At 41.7% G+C, this 22,274-nt stretch overlaps 1 protein-coding gene across 1 annotated transcript in view; it reads right to left on the bottom strand.

The window, feature by feature from the left end:
• HYDIN (HYDIN axonemal central pair apparatus protein) overlaps window positions 1–22,274 on the bottom strand; it is a 377,997-nt gene that overhangs the window by 27,454 nt on the left and 328,269 nt on the right. Inside the window, exons 65-77 of the mRNA XM_057493202.1 lie at window positions 20,321–20,423; window positions 19,818–20,096; window positions 18,167–18,309; window positions 16,021–16,239; window positions 12,859–13,019; window positions 10,726–10,823; window positions 9,736–9,940; window positions 8,342–8,554; window positions 7,734–7,872; window positions 6,528–6,693; window positions 3,928–4,075; window positions 3,272–3,479; window positions 2,555–2,776 (exon numbers count right to left, since the gene is read on the bottom strand). Of these exons, the coding sequence (XP_057349185.1) occupies window positions 2,555–2,776; window positions 3,272–3,479; window positions 3,928–4,075; window positions 6,528–6,693; window positions 7,734–7,872; window positions 8,342–8,554; window positions 9,736–9,940; window positions 10,726–10,823; window positions 12,859–13,019; window positions 16,021–16,239; window positions 18,167–18,309; window positions 19,818–20,096; window positions 20,321–20,423 (2,304 nt within the window). The remainder of the gene's footprint in view (window positions 1–2,554; window positions 2,777–3,271; window positions 3,480–3,927; window positions 4,076–6,527; window positions 6,694–7,733; window positions 7,873–8,341; window positions 8,555–9,735; window positions 9,941–10,725; window positions 10,824–12,858; window positions 13,020–16,020; window positions 16,240–18,166; window positions 18,310–19,817; window positions 20,097–20,320; window positions 20,424–22,274) is intronic.

Raw genomic sequence — 22,274 nt, 5'->3', positions numbered from 1 at the left:
TTTCTGATCTTAGAGGAAAAGCTTTCAGTTTTTCACTGTTGAGTATGATGTTAGCTGTGAGTTTTTCATATATGGCCTTTATTACATTAAAGTGGTTTCCTTTTATTTCTACTTTATTGAGAGTTTTATCATGACAGGGTGTTGAATTTTGTCAGATGCTTTTTCTGCATCTACTGATATGATCATGTGAATTTTATTCTTTATTCTGTTAATGTAATGTATCACATTATTTGATTTTCATATGTTGAACCATCCTTGCATCCTAGGGATAAACACCAGTTAGTCATAGTGTATGATCCTTTTAATGCTGCTGGATTTGGTTTGCTAGTATTTTATTGAGGATTTTTACATCAATATTCATCAGGGGTATTGGCTTGCAGTTTTTTCTTGTGGTGTCTTTGCTTGGCTTTGGTATCCAAAAGACCTGAAATCAGGATCTTGAAGAAATATTAACACTCCTATGCTCACTGTAGCACTATGCAAAATAGTCAAGATGTGGAAATAACCTAAATGTCCATTGACAGATGAACAGAAAAAGAAAATGTGCTATGTGCATACAGTGGAATATCATTTGGCTTTAGAAAATAAAAAAATATTCTGCAGTATGTGACAGCATGGATGAACCTTGAGGACAGTATGCTAAGAGAAATAAGCCAGTCATAGGAAGATTAATAGGGTATGATTCCATTTAAGTGAGGTAGCTAAAATAGTCAAATTCATAGAATCAAAGAATGGAATGGTGGTTTCCAGGGGCTAGGCAGAAGGGAAAACAGGGAGTTACAAAAGTTTTAGTTAAGCAAGGTGAATAAGCTCTGGAGAGCTTCTACACAACATTGCACCTACAGTCAACAATAATGCATTGTACCCTTAAAAATTTGTTAAAAGAGTAGATCTCATGGTAAGTGTTTTTACTATGACAAAACTATAATGAGGGAAAATAATAAACAATAAATAAAATAATAAAATAAATTTATATTTAAATATATAATAAATAAGATAATAAAACCTAGAAACTGGAAAACAAAAACAAAAATCAGTGCATCATGAAAAGTACTCTAACTCTAGTAATTGGGATTTTGTTTTGATTTTTTTGGCTTGGTATTTGTGTTTGTTTTGTTTATTTCAACAGAAGAGTAAAACTTCATTATTATATATGCTATCTAAGACCCAAAGTAGTCTTAGAAAATATTTAAAAATCTATTAATTTTATGTAAACACAGAAACAAACTATTTCCTTCAGAATTATTTTTAAAAGATCTAGAACATATCTCCTTCAAGGAAAATAATTATTGGTAAACAGCTTTTTCAAATTCTTATCGGTAGCATATATTTAACAGTATTGGTAAAGACTGAGAGAAGCTGAATGTTACATCATCTCTTATAATTAAATGCGCTTTTTTAAATATATTGATCACTTAAAGAAAGCGTCTTAGGCTGGGCATCCCAAATTTCCTTTTGTTGTTAATTCTCTATTTCATACCATCATTGTTGAAGAACATACTTTGGATGATTTCAATCCTTTTAAGTTTGATGAAGTGTGTCTTACGGTCTAATATATGGTCTAGCCTGGAGAATGTTCCAGGGGCACCTAAGAACGTGTATTCTGCTGTTGTTAGATGTAATGTTCTGTAGATGTCTTTTAGGTATAGTTCATTTATCGTACTGTCCAAGTCTTCTATTTCCTTGTTGATCTTCTGCCCAGTGTTCTGCCCATTAGAATGTGAACTGAAATCTCCAACTATGATTGCTGAATTGTCTATTTCTCCATTCAATTCTGTCAGTTTTGCTTCATATCTTTGTGGGCTCTGTTGCTATGTGTGTACATGTTTATAATTGTTATGTTTTCCTGATGGGTTGACTCTTTTATTATTATAAAATGTTCTTATTTATCTTTAGTATTAATTTTTGTCTGACAGGCTGTTTTGTCTGATGGTAGTGTGACCATATGCTGGTTTTCACTTTGATTACAGAGTTGTTGGTTTTCAAGACTACTGCAGAGCTGGGGGAAGGGTGTGGGACTAGGCAAGTTAAAAATACCACAAAGTTCACTGTTCTTATGGATATTTAGCCATTTTTCTTGAATAAGTTCTCGTAGGAATGTTATAAACCTTTGGTTAATTTCAAGAATTCTGAAAAAAATTGATTTTGATAGATTTTGCAGCACTATGGAAGAGTAGCTTTTTGGAGGCCCTTCCCTGCCATTCTTGCTGGCATCACAATTCCTTGGTTTTTCATTCAATAACTTATCTTGGAAAATGTATATGTTGTCTTTCTCTCTCTCTCCCTCCCTCCTTCCCATCTATTGCTCTTATTCATTTTAACGGCTACATGATATTTCAATGCCTGGATGGTCAGTTGTTTTCCTATTGACACTCACTGGGCACCTCAGTCTGGATGAGGCCTTGACACTAGAGACTGTGGGACTCTTCCCAACACAACTACTCTCCAGGGACTTCTGGCAAGGTGAGAAGATGAGGAACACATAGGAGAATTAATCTCTCAAGAGAGGATGCTATGAGTACTTTCAGTGTCAGACAATGTTAAATGGTCTCACCTTGATTCTGAGTTCAAGGCCCTTTAAGACACACTTCTTAAATGGTTGGAATGACAAGGAGGCCTGGGTGCTCTGCCCCACGTCCACACTGCCATCAGTGGGTGAAAACCCCATGTACTGCAGCAGGGCTTTGGGGCCAGACAGCTCTGCCTGGAAGCTGAAGTTGAACTTTCCAGTGTTGATAAAGTTGAACTCACACTGGACGCATTCATTCAACTCCACCTGAGAGACAGAGAAGAGAGCAGTATGGTCAGTGGATGCAAACTATGACCTTCTCTGGGGTCAGGGTATGTAACACATGGGGGGAAATATCCCACAGGAAACGGATGGCACGTGATGTTAGTGAATTGAGTATTAATAGTTTAATGTAGTCAGATATTCCATCAAGAGCTACATGGTGTTGGGGGCCCCTCATATTTGGAAAGTAAGATGACAATTTAATTCTTAGACCTCCTTTAACAGCCAAACATTCTTCCTATATCTTTAATACAAACATTTTTCCTTTTCCCAGTTATTTTTCCACCCCCTAAAAAATAAAAGTTGTCTCATCAAAACTATACACGTCTGGGGATGGCATTGCTCCAGGCATGGTGTGCTCTCCCAGTCTCCCTGGTGTTTGAAACAGAGACAGGCAGCTAATAATCACTTATATTACCTTTGCCAGCCAGTGAAGAAACAGAGAGAGAGAGAGAACGCAAGGCCCTTTCACACCTTTACCTCATAGAAGCTGACGATGGTGGTCTCGTTGGGAGTCAAGAGAGTGACTAAGCCAGTCCTGTCCTTGCACTTGACCTCTGCATTCATGGTGTAGCCCTCAGCCTTGACATTTAAGGTCAGAGGCTGGGCTTTCTTTTCCACATTGCAGATCAAATTAAAGTTCACATCTCCTTCCTCCTTTGGTGTGAAGAAAATATCAATTGGGAAGCTGGTTGGGGAACAAAAACAGCAGATTACAACCTGTTGCATCAGCCTGTTACAACCTGCTAAAGAATATATGAGACTAGTGGATTAGCAGGTATATTATGAGGAAAGGGCATTACAGCTCCAAATTATGATGAGTTTTGAGGATTTGCCAAGCAAGGCAGGACATCGCTTTATGGATTCACAAATACAGCAGATAACAAGGAAAAGGATAGAAATATAAGACAAAGTATTGGGAACAATGGTTTAAAATTCTCAGTGCTCCACAATTCATCAGCAAATGAACAACAGGGAGAAAGTAGGATAGAGATGGGATTGTTAATATCTAAATTTTAGAGTTGGAAGGGACTTCATAAGTGGGGCGCTCTAAGGGAAACTGACTCTCCTGGCTGGTAGGGCTGGGGCCCCTGCCATGCTGGGAGAGTACAGTCCTGCGGGCCTTCCTTCTTTACCTTGACAGTGGTGGGACCCAGCCTTCCATGGGACATATGATAAGGCTGTTGCTGAAACCTTCAGAGTATCGGGAGGCGCCCTGGAAGGCAAAGTGGAACCCCTGCTCCTCCTTGTTGATGATCTGCACGGTCCTCCGGGCTTCTCTGCCTGGGGAGGAAACACCGGCCCTCGGTGGGGTGCTCGTGCCTGCTCCGCAAGTACCTCAGCAGATACTGCTCCGCAGGCGACAGGAAGCTTTCTTAGAAGGGTTTCTCCGACTTCTTTTCTCTCTTCTTCCAAGATTCTTGGCCTTTAATTTAATCTTTCTTCCTTCCTTTTCTTTCCAAGTGACCTTGCTCCCCCAGGGGACCCCACCTCTTCCTTCTAGGACTTTACCTGTCACCTGCTCCTGCTGGGCGGCTCTTCCGCCTCAGGCACAGCTCTCCTGCGACTCTGGTGGCACCCTTTTCTCTCCTGGTCCTCCAGGCCCAGTGCCTTCCTGCTTTTGTTAACGGGGGCTTCACACATTATCATTCCACCCACATCTCTGTGAATAGTCCTTGCACTGAACTCTTCTGAATCAGACCAGGGGTATGTCATGAGTGTCCTAATAGGGCCCCAACTAATACATCTCCTATTACTGTTTTGCTTTTTCTTATCGTCTTTGATTATTGCAGAGCATTTGTTTTTCCACATAAACCTTAGAATCGTTTCAGCCAGATCTCCCCATCTCTGATCTTTTTGGGATTAAGGTTGCTAGATTTAGCAAATCATTTTTTAGTATATAGTAGGTTTCAAATATTATACTAAAAAATTATTCATTGTTATCTGAAATTCAAATTTAATTGTACATCCTGTATTTTGCCTGGCAACCCTAGTTGGGATTCTAATTAGAACTTGATTAAATTTGCATTTGATTGAGAGATTTGGCAGATACTCAATCTTGGTTGGGGTCATTTTAACAAGATTTTAGAGTTTTCTTCATATAAGTCCTGTGCTTTTCTTGTTACATTTATCCTTAGTTACTGTATAGTTTTGTTACTTCTGAATAGATTTTTTTTTTAGTTTATGTTTCTAGCTGCTTGTTGCTAAAAGAAAGAGGAACTATAGATTTTTGCATACTTTTCTTACATCAGCCACTTACTAAATTATCTTGTTGATTCTAGAAGTTTGTGTGCCTTTTCTCTAGAGCCTCTTGAGGTTTTCTATGTGTGAAGTCATAAAAATGAGATGGTTTTGTCTCTTTTTCTCAATGTTTGTGCCAATCATTTAATTTTCTTGTTTTACTTTATTTGCTAAAATCACTAAGAAAATGCTCAATAATAATGGTGATAATGAGCATCTTTGCTTAATTCATGATTTTACTTGAAGCGGTTTTAGTGGTTTATTACAAGAAAATATTTCCCTCCTGATTTTGGTTAACCTTAATTTTTTTCCTCTGTTCCTGTTCTACTATTAGAGTTTTTGTTCAAAGTGCTGAATTTTAGCAATGATTTTTCAGTGTATAGTAATATGAGCTAATGGCTGTTCTTTAATCCTGTTGATGTAATGATTATATTGAAATGCACCACCTTTGCATTCCTAAATTAAATTCTGTTTGTCTTGCTGTTATTATTTTTATGCTACATTGTTTATTTATGTGTTCAAAACCCTACTAAACACCATAATCTCCTCCCACCTACTTATATGTATCAGTATAAGAAATGTATGGAAATAATATGCTTCAAACTGTTAACACTGGTTTCCTTTGATGGAAAGGAGAGGAGGAGACAGGATGTGTAGGAGAGATAATTAAATTTTTCCTTATACCACACTCAATATAATAACACATTGAGTTATTATAAAGAATATTTCTTATATAAATTTAAAAAATCTAATGAATTACTAAAAAAAAAATCCTCTAGCTTTAGTTATGTTTTACACACACACACACACCTCACATGCATGTGGTAAGTGGCCTGGCAATCAGTTCCTCTATTTCCTTCAGGGCTCTGATCAAATGTCACCTTCCCGCTGCCCACTGGTACTCCTTATTCCCTCTACCTTGCTTTATTCTTCTCTAGAACACTTATCAACAGCTGACATGCTATACATTTTACTTTTTTATTTTTTGGTAGTCCGTTTGCTGAGTGTAACCTTCCTACGAGTAGAGACTTTGACTTTATCCATTGCATTCCCAGCTCACAGGGAACGCCTGGGGCACACAAAGGCTCAGTTGAACTGAATAAAAACCTGAAAGGCAGAGAAATCTTTGGCAAAGGCCAAGAAACAAGCCAATACAGCCCATAATCTGGGGGCACAAGTCAGAAGGCGCCGACATGAGGCTCTGGAAATGAACATAAGTCAGTCCAGGCTCTAAAGGACTCTTCCAAGTGAGATCTGTAGTAAGGCTCCTACATTTCCTTGGGTTATTAGTTTGTGGGTTAAGAAGATACTTGATGGAAACTAGATTGCGAGGTGACTATTCTGCAGCTTTGTGAACAGTGATAGCGGCATGCTTCTGGAAGGCACCAGGAAAAGTCCCCCGCCCATGTCTGCACCTGGAGAGCATAGCTGTGTGGATCCTGCTCCCCTCCCCCAAAGGTCGTGCCATCTCTAAAAACCAACACAGCAGCCTTACCAATGAGGAGACAACTGAAGTGGAGGTGTGACTTGTCCAGATTGATAAGAGGGTCAGTGGCTTTGCCTACCAGCAGGAAAGGGACTGTGATGTTGTGTTCAGGGATTGAGAAAGTCCAGAATGCTTCTGTGATGTCCAGATGGGAGGGTATGAACTGGAAGATGACCTAAGAAGACATTTTGGGACACAGTGGTAAGAGGCACTTCTGTTCATTACTCTGCATGCCCTTGGAGGCTTATCAGCTCCGGGGTTATGAGGGCTGATGTTACCAGGTCATCACTGCCTTTCTGCCCTCTCGGTAAAGCTCTGCAAGTTTGTGTGCAGCAACATCAATGTCTGTCTGCCCTGCCCACAGGCCCATATCAGGGGTCCACCCAAGCCACAGTCTCTGCTGGTGAGGCTACCATATTTCATGCCCAGTCTTGGATGCATGTGAAAATGGAGAGATTCAGCTAGAAATCTGCAACTGTGGCTTTTCCCAGAATGTTTGGGAGAAATGGCAACCCTGGGCCCACTGGTCTGTGTGACTGTCATCTGCCAGAGCAGCACTTTGGCCGGCCAGCCCTGGTGCACAGCATTCCTATCACTGTCCCCTTGGTCTGCTTCATTCACCTGTGCAAACTTCTTGAAGATATCTGAATCCATAATTTCTGTTTCATGGATTAATGTCTGCCTCCAAGATTCTCTGTAGAACTTACAGGGCATAGGGCCCACAGATCGGTTTTGGCCAGTGAGCTCCTATTTCTTTAAGTCTAACTCCCTACCCTCTATCATTGTGTAAACATGAGGACTAAGCCGTGGGCCATGACTCCACTTTACTCTTCTGCCCTTTGGCCTGACCAAGTGAAGCATTATCTGTGCCTTTTCACTGCTGTTAGTCCCTTGGACAAAAATAACTCCTTATTTCATCTTATGGTACGAGTCCTAGGGTTCTCGGGCACTGGTGTCCAGCCCTACTTGCCTGCTTTAATAATTCCAATTTTTAAAACTGCAAATATTAGAGCTCTCTGTTTCTCCATGGCCAACCAAGAGAGCTCAGGTCTGTCTTGTTCATGAGGATTGCCTAATATCTATGGAGGCCCCTCAAGAAGTATTTGCTGACTGATGTAACCTTGGGCCATTCTCCCTAACTCTACGGCACACTTGCTATGCAGAGAGACAGGATAATTACAGCCCTGGGTTGATGGCCCTCATTCACACACACACCTCAGCTTTCTTTTCAGGGTGGATAGAGCCCTTCTCGGTGAGACATGTGAAAGCTGGCAGGTTCTGGAGACTTCCTGTTTCTTCGGAGATCCAGCAGAAGGAGTAGGTGCTGCTGGTTGGGTTCAGAATCGTAAAAGTCCTGGCCAAGGGGGCAGAATCGATGGTAGAGAGTGAGGAGGGGGTGCAGATTAAAGGAAACTTTCTTAGGACGTGCCCTAGCACAGTTCCCCTCTCTGGGAATTGGAACTTCCCTGGGCACTTTGTTACTATAGAGATGAGAGGTGCATCTCATTTGGGAATCCAAAATATGGCTCGAGTTCTCAACTTTGAATGATAATGATACCCAGGGTCCCTCTGTCCCAGGGATCCTCTGTAGTCAAGCTGGTGGTGAGGGATTATGTTTTTATGACTTCCACATGTTCTTTAGTGTCAGAACTAAATAGAGAGAACTCAGCTTCCTTTCTGTAGCAGTTCTCTAAAGTCAAACCCAGAGCATATCAAGCCTGTTCCTAGGAATCATGCTAGCTCACTTCTCTGATTTCCTCCTCTGAGTTCTTTAGAAGGGTTGACTCATATGAACACAACCAATGCAAACTTGAGCGACTCACCGGAGGTTCTTGCCTCCTATGCCCACACTGCTGAACTCAATCACCCGGGTGTTTGGGTCCAGAGCCCCACCACCAGGCCCTCGGAGGTCTGGATAGCGCCGATGACTGCTGAAGTAGTCTGAGTCTTGCAGGTCAAAATGGCAGATGGGCAAGGAGCTCCGCCCTTTTGCTGATAATACTGGACCTTGCTCTCCAGGTGGCAGGTTGGGAATCCTGAGAGGAGAAGGTTGTTTTTATTTATTTATATATTAAAAAAATCCAATGTTGCCCTCTTGGTTGGAAATGAATTCACCAGAATGTGAGCTCCCTGAGAGCAGAGGCTGGGTCTGTCTTTGTCAACGACAAACTCTCAGTGCTCTGAATAGTGGCTAATATATAGTGTTCATTAATTAGTTGTTGAGGAGATGAATGCATGAATGGGCCGAGTACAAGGAACTTGAATTCTGGTTCCTTTTGTGGATCCAAGTATGGCCTAAAGTTGCTTCCTCCATCAGTGCTCAGTGGCACATCCTGCTGTAAAATGAGCAGTCTTACCGTCTGGGCCCTCTCATAGGCATCTAGTGGGATACGAAAAGTGACCCAGAATTCCTTAAACAGTATCCTGAGCTCCTTGGAGAGGGTGACTGGATGTGAGCAGACTTCTAGTCCTGGCACTGAGCTTAGGTGGCTCGGGTATGGGAGGGTCCTCTGCCGCATGACTGCAGGGACTCCAGAAGGCTTTCCACATAGGTCTCTACCGCCTTAGGCCATGGTTCACAGAATTCTTCTGGAAGGTGGGTATTCTCCACAGAGCTTTCCTGGGAGTGGGTACCATATCAGGGAGTTTCACTGACAGATACTATCAGATTGGCTTTTCTCTTCCTGGGCCTGACCCCCTCTATTCCTCACCTACTATGGACCAGGTCTACCCCCTCCCACCATCACCACTGTCTAATGTCTACTATGCTTATTGCATGCCAGGCACTGTTCTAAGCTCTTCACTTGAATTAACTCATTTAATCTTCATGACCACTTTACAAGGTAGGTACTATTACTTGCATTTTACATATGAGGGAAATCAAGACTCAGAAAAGGTACAAGAAAGATTTCCTAAGTTCATGCTTGCCCAAAGACTGGAACCCACCCAGCTGTCAATGATTCTGTTGCCCAGTGGGATCCTGTATGTGGCTGCGAAGGGGTGGTGGGCAGGAGGAAATATCTAGAGAGAGCTGATGAGCAAAACAAAAGACCAAATTCTCCTTGCTCTCCAAAGCCTGGACCCTTTGAACCTTTCCAAAGAGAAAGATGACAGTTAGGGGCTGTGGAGGGGCCCAGGGCAGGAAAGAATGGTGGCGGTGGTGGGACAGAAGGGATCGGAACCGCAGAGGTTTGCTCTGGGAAGCACATCTTCTTACTGGCAGAAAAGATTGCTCTCGAAGTCTCCAACCTCCAGCGGGGAGAATTTCACTTTAACTTTCTGAATCTTCCCCACAGGCACGATGCCTGAGGAGGGCTCCACAGAGAAAGGAGGTGGGGAGGCGTCATTCCTGTGGTCTGCAGCGCTGTCCAGGGTGCTGGCTGTGTGCAGTGTACTCTGGCTCAGCTGGTCTGTTTGAGAACCTGGGGGCAGGCAGAGAACCAGTGAAATTCTTTATTTGCAGTGGGAAGGCAGGTGGAAGGCAGCCCACTCACAGGTCCTTAGGGACTTAGGTCTGTGGGCTCACCTCTTCTAGTAGGTATACTTAGCTTTGGGCACCAGGAGTAAGGAATTGGCTCATATCTCTCATAGGAGACTCAAAAAATAATTCTATTAATTGCATTGAGTTTTCAAATTCGTTTTCTTTTGGCTCAAGGGGGTGGGTCAAGGAGATGTCTGTGGGTCTTCTGTCTCAACAATAATGGACTGTGAATATAATTTTCAGAGAATCATTGTTTTAAAAAGAGGGGATTCCCAAGGATGAGGGTCTGTGAATTTCCAAAGTCACAACAATAGTAGTGAATATGTGTCCACCAAGTGCTGGGCCCTTCTCTACGTGCTTCACATGTATCAACTGAAAATTGGGCACTGGTGTGTATTTTCTTGGGGAGACACTTCATAGCTTCCATCAGTTTCTCCAAGGCTCTATAATCTCCGAGAGGTTAAGATCTAAAAGACAGTATTCCCAGGGATCTGTGAGAGCAGGGTGCTGGCCTGGTAGGGGCCCAGGGCTTGGGCTCCAGGAGGGTGGAGGTCAGCTCTTGAGTTTCTCAGGCCCATTTGGCTCTAAAGATACCACCAGATCTCTGCTGTGCTCCCCCTTAGCTACTGAGGGGGTTGTCCTAGTAGTGTGCACTTCTCCATGAACAAGGCTCTTCTACTAATCGTGGAAATTCAAGCCCTGAGTTTCACCTGTCATCACATTTACCTTGGTTATCTGGCATTTCAAAGCTCGCAGCCTTTGAGGTCTCATTGGAGATCCAGTTGAACTGCAGCTGCACATGTCCTGAATTAATCAGTTCAAGCCTGCAAACAGGTCAGGGAATGGGTTTTAGAAATGGGCTGCAGATGATTTTTGTCCTGCTGCATATCATCTACCCTGTTACTTTCTCCTTTATGTCATCACTTTTTTTCTTAAATATTTCTTTTAAAGGCAAGTTTTAAGCAATTTTATCTGAAATCATAATTTGATGTGTTAGCCATATTTTCTTCTAAAACACATAAAATATGCACAAAGCTATTAAAAGCAAAAATATACAAACTGTTGAGCATTTAAAATCATCTTGCATACCACCAGCACCCTATGCAATGAGCTTTCAAGTTTTCTTGCTAAGAACCAGGAGATAGAAGCTTTTTCTGAAATCACTACTAAATTTGATCACAAACATGGCAGAAGGATGAAGCCTTGAGGCAAGAAAATGACTGTGTAAGAGAAAGAAACACACATGCTCTTGCTGGTTTTAGGGGAGCAGTGCGAGTTGAGAGCTGTGGGGAGCGTAGGCCTTGGGTGGGGTGTGGGGATTCGATTTCCATTATCTCCTCCAGGAAGACCATGCAGATGTGCTTGAAGACAAGTGCTTTGACGTCAGGGGCTTATGTTCACTGTGTAAACTTATGAGCCCTGGTTGATACCCTAAAGAAAATTGTTAGAAAGTGGAGAAACCTCTGTGGCACGGAAAAGAGTTCTCAGCTTAGGTCAGGGGTTGGCAAACTTCTTAATAAAGGCCAGTTAGTATGTTTTCTGGCTTTGTGTGCCATATTACTCACTCTGCTGTTTCATTGTAAAAGCAGCCACAGACGATACATAAACAGGTGGGCGTGCTTGTGTGCCCAAACTTCATTTACAAAGGAGGCAGGTGACTGGATGTGGGCTGCAGGCCATAGTTTGCCAACCCCTGCTTTAGGCCATCAGCAGAAGATTGCACTGCCGCCTTCTATCTTTTGGTTCTGTAATATTTTGAGAGGACGCTTTAAGTGCAGCAAATACAAAATGAGTTTAACAAGTTATTGACTAATTTTTACAAAGCAGAAGTGTCAGCAGTTTACATTTTTGTGTTTGAAATTCTCAAAGAATAGTCACAGGCCTTCTCTTTTTATCTATCTTGGTATATGTTGCTCTTCCTGCCTAGAAGGTCCTTTTTCTCACTTCTTCACTTCTGGCCACCTCCTATTTGTCCTCCACAATTCGGCTGGGGCACCACTTGGTCTGAGAAGCCTTCCCTAACTCTCTGTCTCTCCCCACAGTCCGCTTAGGTACCCCTAATGGCACACGCTCGACACCATAGGGCAACTGTCAGCTTACCTGTTTTCACCCATTCCCCCCGCACTGCAATGAGCCCTTGGAGAGCAAGACCTGCACATCCTTGTATTCCTGTCTGAGCGTGGGTGAGAGTTAATATAACCCTTTCTCCTTTTAAGGACAATCTGACTTTTAATTAACTTTCTAGTTCTGTTTCCTGGAAACCTGATGAAGGAGATATGTCAGTTGCATTATTAGGCAACATTAGTTATAGTTAAAGTGACTCCTGATTGATTGGAAAATCACACCTGGCCTGGGAGGAGCTCTGATTACCCCAAGGGATGTCACAGCCATGGGGTTCTCTGAGTGCAGTGACTCCTGTAACTGGGTAAGTTCCCTGCAGGGATCCTGGAAGCTATACCTGTGGAGTGGTTATGAGAAATGTTGCCTCCTAAGCTAGGATGGATTCCATCCTCATTAGTGTGGATATTGCCTGAGCTGTCACCTAGGGGGGCCAGAAAGGACCAGGCCGGGGTGGTAATCCGGTCTGCTACAAGGACTATTCCCATTGAAGCTGATCACCTGACGCCATCCTCCTAATAGACTCTGTTTCCTGGCCTATGTCTTGATTTCAAATGTGAGCTTAAATAGCTTCGTGGGGATGAATGCTTCTCTGGACCCAGGAAGCTCTTGTGTGCCACACAGATATGATGTCTGGTATGTGTTGTCTTAGACACTGAATAAATGTTTGATGAAGGAGTGAGTCAATGATGAAAAGAAAGAGCTTCTCTGATGAGCGTTGGGGGGCTCTGGACGACTCACTCAAACACTCGGGTCTGGTAAACCAGCGTTTCCTTAAAGTGCACGTTGGTCACTGGGCACTGGTATGAGGCAAAATCCACACTGGCGCTGATCTGAAGCTGCAGTTGCCGGTAGTTTTCCTCCAGTACTGAGTGCGCGGGCTCAAAGTCTGTCTCTATCACCTGTAACAAAGGCAGCCATGTCCTCAGTGACCCAGAGCCAGCTGCTTTGCAGGAATAAAGGGGGGATGACAGAGGACTACATTTTACCCATGCAAATCAACACCAACTCACAAACTCAAGTTCCAGAATAATTGATTAAGGCAAACCTAAAATGTCTCATAAATGGGAAAGGACACGGAGATTGCTGACTGCATTAGGACTGCGTAGACATGAGTTTTGGGGTCAGATGGATTCCAAAGAAGGTAGGAGAAAGGAAATCATTAGCATAGGAAGAGGTATGAATGAAATAAAAATAAATCTAAAACAGAGAGGACCAACAAAGCCAAAAGTTATTTATTTGAAATGGTTTAAAAAGCCTTTGGAAACTTGTTCGTTATGCATCAGAAGATTGGAGACTGACGAAAATTAGGCTTGGGGTGGATTAATGATTGTGCATTGAGCATTGACTCCCCTATACAGAATTTTATTGTTGTTAACAACCATTTGATCAATAAATATGAGAGATGCCCTCACACACACACACAAAAATTTATATATATATATACATATATATATATAAACACACTTCCAATTGTAAAATAAATAAGTAACTGGGATGTAATGTATAGCATAAGGAATATAGTCAAAATATTGTAACAGCTTGGTATGGTGATAGCTGGTACCTAGAATTATCATGTATATAAATGTTGAATCACTGTGTTGTACACCTGAAACTAATGTAATACTGTGTGTCAACTACCCTTCAATAAAAAATAATTATCGAGGAAAAAAAAAAAAAGAAACAACTGGAAAATAAAAATAAAAATAAAAATAAAAAGCCTTTGGAGAAACAGCTCAAGAAAGAAAGAGAAAATAAAAATAACCCATATCAGGAACGAGAAGGGGGACATGATCACCAATCTTCCATATTTAAATGGATGAGAAGAAAATATTATGAATAACTTTATGAAAATACACATGAAAACTTAGTTGAAGGGCAAATTCCTAGGAAAATAATTTACTAAAATTGACTCAAGAACAGATGAAAATACTCTGTAGTCTAATCCTATTAAGGAAACTGGATGGTAGTAAAAAAAAATCTTAAAGAAGACCTAAATAAATAGAGAGATATACCTTGTTAATGGACAGGACAAATTAATATTATAAAATCTTTAATTCTTCCTCAATTGACTTATGGATGCAATCCAATTCCAATCAAGTTTCCACCAGGGATTTCATAGTTCTTAGTGAGTGGATTCCAAAATCACAGAGAAAAATAAAAGGCCAAGAATAACGAAAACACTTCAGAATAAAACAGTATAGAGGAAAGACTTCCCTTCCAGATATTAAGGCTGATTATGAAGCTAAAGAAATTAAAGCAGCATAAAACGGGCACAAGGATGGACAGACTGACAATGGAGTAGAATATAGAGAAAGAAAAATTCTTGATATTTATGAAACTTAGATGACAAGGGAGTCAGGGCAGATCACTAGGGAACAGAAGAGCTAAAAACAAAAGAGGGATTTAGCATGATTAGTTATTTAGATGGAAAAATATGAAACTGGATCCTTGCTTCATATCATCCATGAAATCCAGGTGGGCCAATGGCTCAAATATAAAAAGCAAAGTCCTTAAATGTAAAAAAGGTAAAAAAATGAATATTTTCTTCCCTGGTAGGGAAGTTTTAAAAATAAGACTCAAAAAGTAATAAATATAAAAGAAGAGGTGAATAAATATGACTATAATAAAATGAAGAACATTTTTGCTCATTAAGAGATACGCTAAAGAAAGTGAAAAGATAAGCTATAAATTGGGTGAGCACATTTGCAGATGAATAATAGGAACAGCAGAGTTTATAAAAAATAAAATAACTCATACAAAGAACAAACATCATAATTGAAAAATGGACAAAAGGCATTTACATAGGAGATAACTTGCACAGTGAATAATCATATGAAGAAATATTCAGCTTTATTAGTGATCAGGGAAATGCAAAGTACGCCCAAAGTGAGACCATTTCCAGTCATTGAAATGACAAAAATCAGGAAGTCTGACAGTACCAAGTATTGGAGAGAATGTGGGTCTATAAAATCTCTTTGCTAGTAGGAGTGTCCATTGTGCAGCCACTTTGGAAAACACTTGGGCATAATCTTGGAAAGCTGAACATCACAGGTTCTGTGACTCAGCAATTACACTTGTAGGAATACAAACTCTTCCAAATGAACTCCATGTGCCTGGGGCACTAATGCTCACAGAAACACTGTCTGTAACAGCAAAACCCTAAACAATATTTGAAAGAAGCATGGACGATAATAGTAGTGGAATTTCATATAGCAGTGAAATGGGTTTATTATAACCACAAGCAACAATATGGATGATCACATGCAACAACCTTTAAATAAAGTTAAAAACTACAACTCAATGGTGTATCTTTTAGGGTACATAGGTTAAAAAAGAAACAAAAGATAAAAATCAAGGGAGTGAGCAAACAAGATTCAAGATAGTGAATACTCCAGGAGGGAACCGGGGGTGAAATGGCTGAGAACCACACAGGTAGTCCATGCTCTATTCTCTGTGTTGGGTGTGGGTTCATCTCTGTGTATTATGTTATTAAAGAAACCAAAGGAATAATTAAATGGACGGCATGCAGGGACCAAAGATGGACTCCTATGAACCAACGGTTGTAACTAATCTAATTCTAGACATTGGAGGGAAGAAGGAAACAAAAGACTAGCCATGATACTTTTGAAGAAGACAAAGGTGGGAGGCCTCAGTCAATTAGATATCAAGACTGAAACTAAAGCTCTACCAGTTAAGATGTGTGGTTCGTGTGGCACATGCAGCACAAATCACAGGCAGCATGTTTGTACGTTCAGCTTGTCACTTTTGAAATCAAGGTCAAGTAGAAGGGGAATCTTTTCTTTCCATGAAAGAAGGAAATAATGAGATACCAAACGTGAGGGCAGTGAGCATCAAAGCATGGCAGACCTGCTCAGATTTGTGCTTGATGTCCCTACTTACCTTTCGTTTTGTAGGGAAGGTCCCAGGTGTGTTTCTGATCACGTCCACCCACTTGACTGTGTGCATGCGGTCATCCCAGTCGGGGACCTGGTCTGTAGGTTGCTGAAACATGATTTTGGAGAGCTTGCACTTGACCCCCGTCTTCTTCAGGTTGATTGGCACATCTGACTTCATGGTCACCATTATGTCCTTGGCACACCCAGGGTGGAGGTGGCCGATCTAGAGAAAAGCCTGGTATTAGTGTTTTTGGGAATCACATCCTGAGGATTCTTGCTATCTGGTGATGACATTCTAGAGAAAGGGTAGAGCCAGAAAGTCTTGGCAAAAAGTATATTATTCAAGCTTGGATATGAAGATTGTCTTAAATATGTACAAGAGGTTCTTAGATAGAAATATAATCATAAAACAAGGGTAGCTAGTGTTTATCAAACTGTCACTTGCTTCAGGCACTATTCTAAACCTTTACACAATTCTACTAATCCCCACAACTTTATGAGAGGTCCAGTTATTATCTTGATTTTATAGACCAGGAAACTTGTAACTTGCTCCAGGTCATACCATTAATATTGGAAGAGCTGGATTCAGACCCAGGCAGTATGTCTCCAGGTACCACATACTTAACCAACCGTGCTACTTAATATGATCTATACAGGTTATGGATAGATGTGCATGGTTTATTAGCAGTTCTTGGAGTGTGATCTGCTGACCTTTGGGTCCCCAAGACCTTTTCAGGAGTCCATCAGGTCAAATCTATTTTCATCATAATATTAAGATGTTATTTGATCTTTTCACTCTCATTTTCTCATGAGTATACATTGGAGCTTTCTAGAGGTTACATGACATATGATAATGCATCAGATCAAAGAAAGAAGCAAATATGAGAATCCAGCTGTATTCTGTTAAGCCAGATATTGAAGAGGTTTGTAAAACCGTAATATCATAAATATTGATAGACATAATCCACATAAACAATAGCTTTTTGGGGTTCCTCAACAATATTTAAGGGTGTAAAAGAGTCTTGAGATCAAAAAGACTGAGATTCGCTGAAGTATATGGGAATATGGGAAATCCAATCTAGTCTGTAGAATAAGATCATTTATGATTTAGCATGCATAAACACATACAAACATGTACCCACATATACACTATATGTATGATAGCCTTCTCATGTTTCTAAAAGATAAAATCTTCCCTCTTCTTGGGAGTGAAGGGAGAAGATGAAGCTCTCTTCTCCACAATTCCATGCACTTCACCACAAATGTGTGTGAGCATGGAGGTGTGCACCAGTGTGTGAGCATGTGGGTGTTAAGTGGACAATAAGAGGCTTATCTCTGCCTGCTTTGACTGCACTCTACATCCCTCCAGGAAGCAAAAATTCTTTCTGATAGCACTCAAAGATTTAAAGGTGACAAAGTAGGGCCCCCAGCCCCCCTTGCTTGGTGGCTGAAAGGTTCAGACTTGGTGGCTGAAACAGAAAAGGAGGCAGTGGAAACATCTGGGTGTATCCAGTGTCCTGGGTATTCAGAAGTGAATTGTCTGTGAAAAGCAACCGCTGGTCAGAGGCTGGGATCTGCTACTGCATTGTCCCAGGCCTTGTTTCATGTCGAGTTTGGTCAGCAATTCTTAAAATGTTTGCTATGAGGTGCTAAAAGAAGGGGTTAGAAAATTCCAGGTGAAACAAAGTTAACTAGGTTTTAGTTTGCTGAATGGCACTGGGAATCTTTAAGATGTGACTTGCAACATTTTCTAGATCTCAGCTGTTCACGGAACCTACCACTTCCATTTTAGCTTTAAGTGAACCAGTTTTGCAGGACTAGTGCTTTACAGAACACACACTTACGGGGACAGTGGTCTAGATTCTGGGATAGGAAGACTGGGCCCTGTTTTTATCCACACAGGCTTCCATGGAATCCCTCAACATCAGCCTACCAACAGTCCTGGCAGACCTCATTCTCTGCTTTTAGACCAGAGGGGACTTGAAAGTGTCTTCAGGTGACAGGTCTGAGGGAGGGATGGCTCCTGGGCTGTCTCTCAGCTTGAGATCAATCCATACCATCCCATGTATCCATGGGAACAGATTGTCAATCAAATCAGGGTTGGCTTAGGCGTAAGGGAGTCCAGAAAACAGTGAATGGCTTTCACTTACCCGTGGGGAAAAGGAAAGTGCAGCTAAAAGGGGCCATTCAAACCGTATCACATTCACTTTGCCGTGGTTAGTGACTGTGAAGCTCACATCATAGCTGTTGCCAATGTGGCAGTCCCCAAACTGGATGTGGTCCACCAGGGCACCTACGGGACAGAAGCAGAAGGCCAGTGAGTCCTCCCCACGTGCCTCACTTCCCTGAGGAGGCAGCACTTTAAAGACGCTGTGCCTCCCCCTCAGGCAACCCCTCCCTCCTTGGACAGTTACATTGGAAAAACCTGGAGTCCCTGAGCAGCAGCTTTCCCTCCTTGGGGAATCTACTTAGCCTGTCTGTCCATCTGTCCATCCACCCACCCTCCCACCTTAGCCCTCAACTGCAAGAGAAGACACAAGTTCCCAACTCCATTTGTTTACTGAAACAATAAAATTAAGGGCTAGGGTTGCCAGGTAAAATAAGGGAGTCCCATTAAATTTGAATTTTAGATATATGAATAATTTTTAGTATAAGCATGTCTCATGTGGTATTTTTAGATACACTTAAACTATAAAATTATTCTTCATCTATCTGAAATTCAAATTTAACATGGACTCCTGTATTCTGATTTCTTAAACCTGGTCACCCTATTATAAGTACGTAATCTGATTTCTGAACTAGGGTTCACTGCTGGTCCTGCTTACCCTCTGACCAGAGGGAGGTCACCCTGTAGCCACAAACAGGGGTGAAACACCAGATATGAGATGAATGCTGGTTTTAACCCATCTTATATAGACTGCTCAGTGCTACATTCCAGGGCTGTAATTCAACTTCTAGAAAAACTGTGAGACTGTGTTTATAATGCACTTCACAACAATCAGTCACACAATTGGGGTGCTAAACAATGCCTTTTGATAATAATGTTGAAGTAAATTTTCTCCTATCCCAAAGAAAAGTTAACCAAATGAAGCTGTAGTACTTATCGGACTGGAGAGGAGCCCATTTTAAGCTTTAACATATTATACACAAGTCACCCAGGGATCTTGATAAAATGCAGATTCTGATTGAGTAGGTGTGAGTGGCTGGGATGGGGACTGAAATTCCCATTTCTGACAAGCTCCCAGATGATGCTGATGCTGTAGGTTCTCAGACAGTGCGCTGAGCAGGGAGGCTCTGGAGAACAATGTTCTAGAGGGGGCATCAACCTGCACCCTCTCTAATTAGACAAGCCACTGAGAACGTCTAGGATACACGGTTCAGCGGAAACAGACAATACCGGTAGGAACCAGCTGAAAGATACGGACAGGGAAGAGTACAGAGAGACGTGTGCTCACTTCTGAGCTCATCTGGAATTTGGATTTTGAATTTTACTTACTAGCTACACTGGAATTTGAGCTCCGGCTATAAGCTCCTAAAGCAGAGACTCTCTTACTACTCTCTGGAACCCCAGGGCTCAGGATAGTGCCTGGTACATGTACACTGATGCTCAGTGAATGCTCCTTGAAGGAACACGTGACTGAGTGAGGTGACTAAGCCAGTCATGACGCAGCGTACATTAATGAAGAGGAGGTTCATTCTTAAATCCCTAGAAAGCCAGGCGATCTGTAACTCAAATTTCATTCTTATTGAAAGTGACCCAAGAGCCAACAGCTGTCAACACTTCACTGCTGCTTCTCTCACCTGCCACCAAGTCTTCCACAGTGTTTTCCCCCACGACCTCAGAGATGTCTGAGGCCTCCTGGCTGGTGGAAGTCACCAGCCCATGGATGTTGTCCAACGTGATGTCATCCTCATAGCCCTCTCCCACCATGTGGATGGTTGTCTCCTCATACTGGTTGTTGATCACAGACAAGTGGATGGTGCCTGTCATTCTCCCAACCTCCTGAGAGTGGAAAACGACATCAAATCCAGCTGTGTCTCCAGGAGGAACAACGAGGCAGGCTGTGTGGGCTTTCTGTGCTGCAAAGAGAAAAGAAAGCCATGATTTAGAACCAGTGTAAAGGAAGGTGTGTCCATAAAGACCCCGACGCAAGGGAAGCCAGCCCCAGTGCGGGAATGAGCCCTGCCTTGAGATGTCATTGGTGCTGGGCTGGGCATCTTACACTGGCTGGGTCCTCATCAGTCCCCCAACAAACCAGCTCCTGGGACCCACTACCTCTACAAGCTGTACTCCCCCTGCTTACCTTTTGCATATGTTTTTTTTCCCTCCGTGATGTAGATGTAGGAGGTATTGGGCTTCCCTTTCAGAGAGAAGACTCCTAGTTGGTCCTGTAGGTCAACATGCAGCTGGCAGAAGGAAAGCAGGATTGAGTGTTAAGTTTACAGGCTGCTTGTGGATTTTGAGATTAGAGAGAACCATGAGATACTCTTCAGGAAGTAACCAAAAAGTCATCGTAACTAGTGTTCACTTTTCTTGAGTTTCTTATTAAAAGGGAGATATAATAAATATTAGACCTGGAAAGGACAAGTGAAAATCTAGTTCAGCCCTTGTTATCCAAGTGAGGACCTGGAGGTCCAGAGGGCATAGGTGGCTTTCTAGATCATCCAGTTAAGTAGTGTCGAATGGGGTTGGCAAGGCCTCTGTTCCTGACAGAGGCAGTTGTAAAATGTACGCCAGACTAATACAATGGAAATGAGTGCCCGTCATTCTAGGAGGGCTTGCAATGAATGTGAGTTCCTAAAAGCCACTATCTCCTAGGAAATCACGCACTGGTTACTTGATAGCATCATGGTGAGCATCCTGCCAAGTGAGAGGAAAACCAAGGTGATTATCCAGCTTACTGGGAGAGAAGGGATGCTTTCAATCCTACTAGAAGCAATATATTCTATTAAAAAAAACTAAAGGCATATATCTGATTTTAGATAGGAGAAATAAGCAGACATTTTAAGAAGAGAGTAAAGCTGGCACCAACATGCACAAGATTGAACGATTTAAAAAATGAAGCAAGAAGAAGGAAGAAATAGTGATATCACACAGGAAAATTCTGACATAAAAATTATATATTTATAAATAATCTTAATAAGATACTATACAGAGAAATTATATGAAAAGTACATATTGACAGAAAGAAGATTTACATAAATGGGTGGGAATCCTAAATGTTGCTCTTGGTAGAAAGCCTAAATACCCCAAAAGCAGGAATTCTTCCCAAATAGCTCATATGATTCCTAATGGGATTTTTTAAGGAATATTACAAAATGATGTCTAAAGTTAATCTGAGAGATTAGGTGTGTAAAAGTTGTTAAGAAAAATTAGAAAACAGGGAGTGGGAGGGAGGGCAGGAATACACTGAACTGGAGGCTAAAACATTTTATAAAAATACAATAATGGCAACAATGCAGGGTAATGGCAAACTTCGTGATGTGGACTCAAGACAACAACAAAAAAAGTAAGACAACAATATTAAGGACAACAAAATTATTATTTTTTAATTCACAGAGCTAAGAACATAATGAGGGGTAACCACACCAAGACCTGGAAGAGCATGGAAATCCAGAGAGGCCAGCCTAAATCTCTGGGCTGTTTTTGACCTGGGGCATTTACCAATCTGGAAGAGGTAGATGGGAGGGTGAATTGTACTTTTGATGGTCTCTTGGTGCTAAGGGGGCAAAAGTCCTGTGAAGGGTGGGAGTGCTTTCTTTGCTCTAGACTCAGACCCTCCCACCCCCCAACAAGGTCTGCACAGTAAGACAAAAGGTGGGCTGGATATAAACTAGTTTTCCCAAGGATAGCAATCCTACTCTGAGTCATCTATATAATTGAGAAAATCTCAAGGCCTAAAACCAGTTTAAGGTAATCTTGTGTTTCTAGGGCCCCCAAGGGCTGGACAGAAGCAAATGAACATTGTCTGTGAATAAAAATAACTTCACCCTTAGTCTAATTACTTCTAAATGACTTTTCAAATATAATACCCAGCCCATGATCAAAGACGACCAGGCACGTAAGGAGACAGGACAACATGGGCAAACATAAGCAGAAATAGCAGATATCAGAAACAGATCCACAGGACTTCATATTTTTGAATTATTAGGTTTAGATTGCAAAATGCTGTGATTACTGTGTTCAAGAAATAAAAGCCAAGTCTGGCAATTTCAGCATGAAACTAGAAATCATAAAAATGAATTATGTATATTTGA

The sequence above is a fragment of the Manis pentadactyla genome, chromosome 15, assembly GCF_030020395.1.
Source record: "Manis pentadactyla isolate mManPen7 chromosome 15, mManPen7.hap1, whole genome shotgun sequence".
Lineage (NCBI taxonomy): Eukaryota > Metazoa > Chordata > Mammalia > Pholidota > Manidae > Manis > Manis pentadactyla.
Note: the sequence above shows the minus strand (reverse complement) of the source record. Positions and strands in the feature narration are given on the sequence as shown.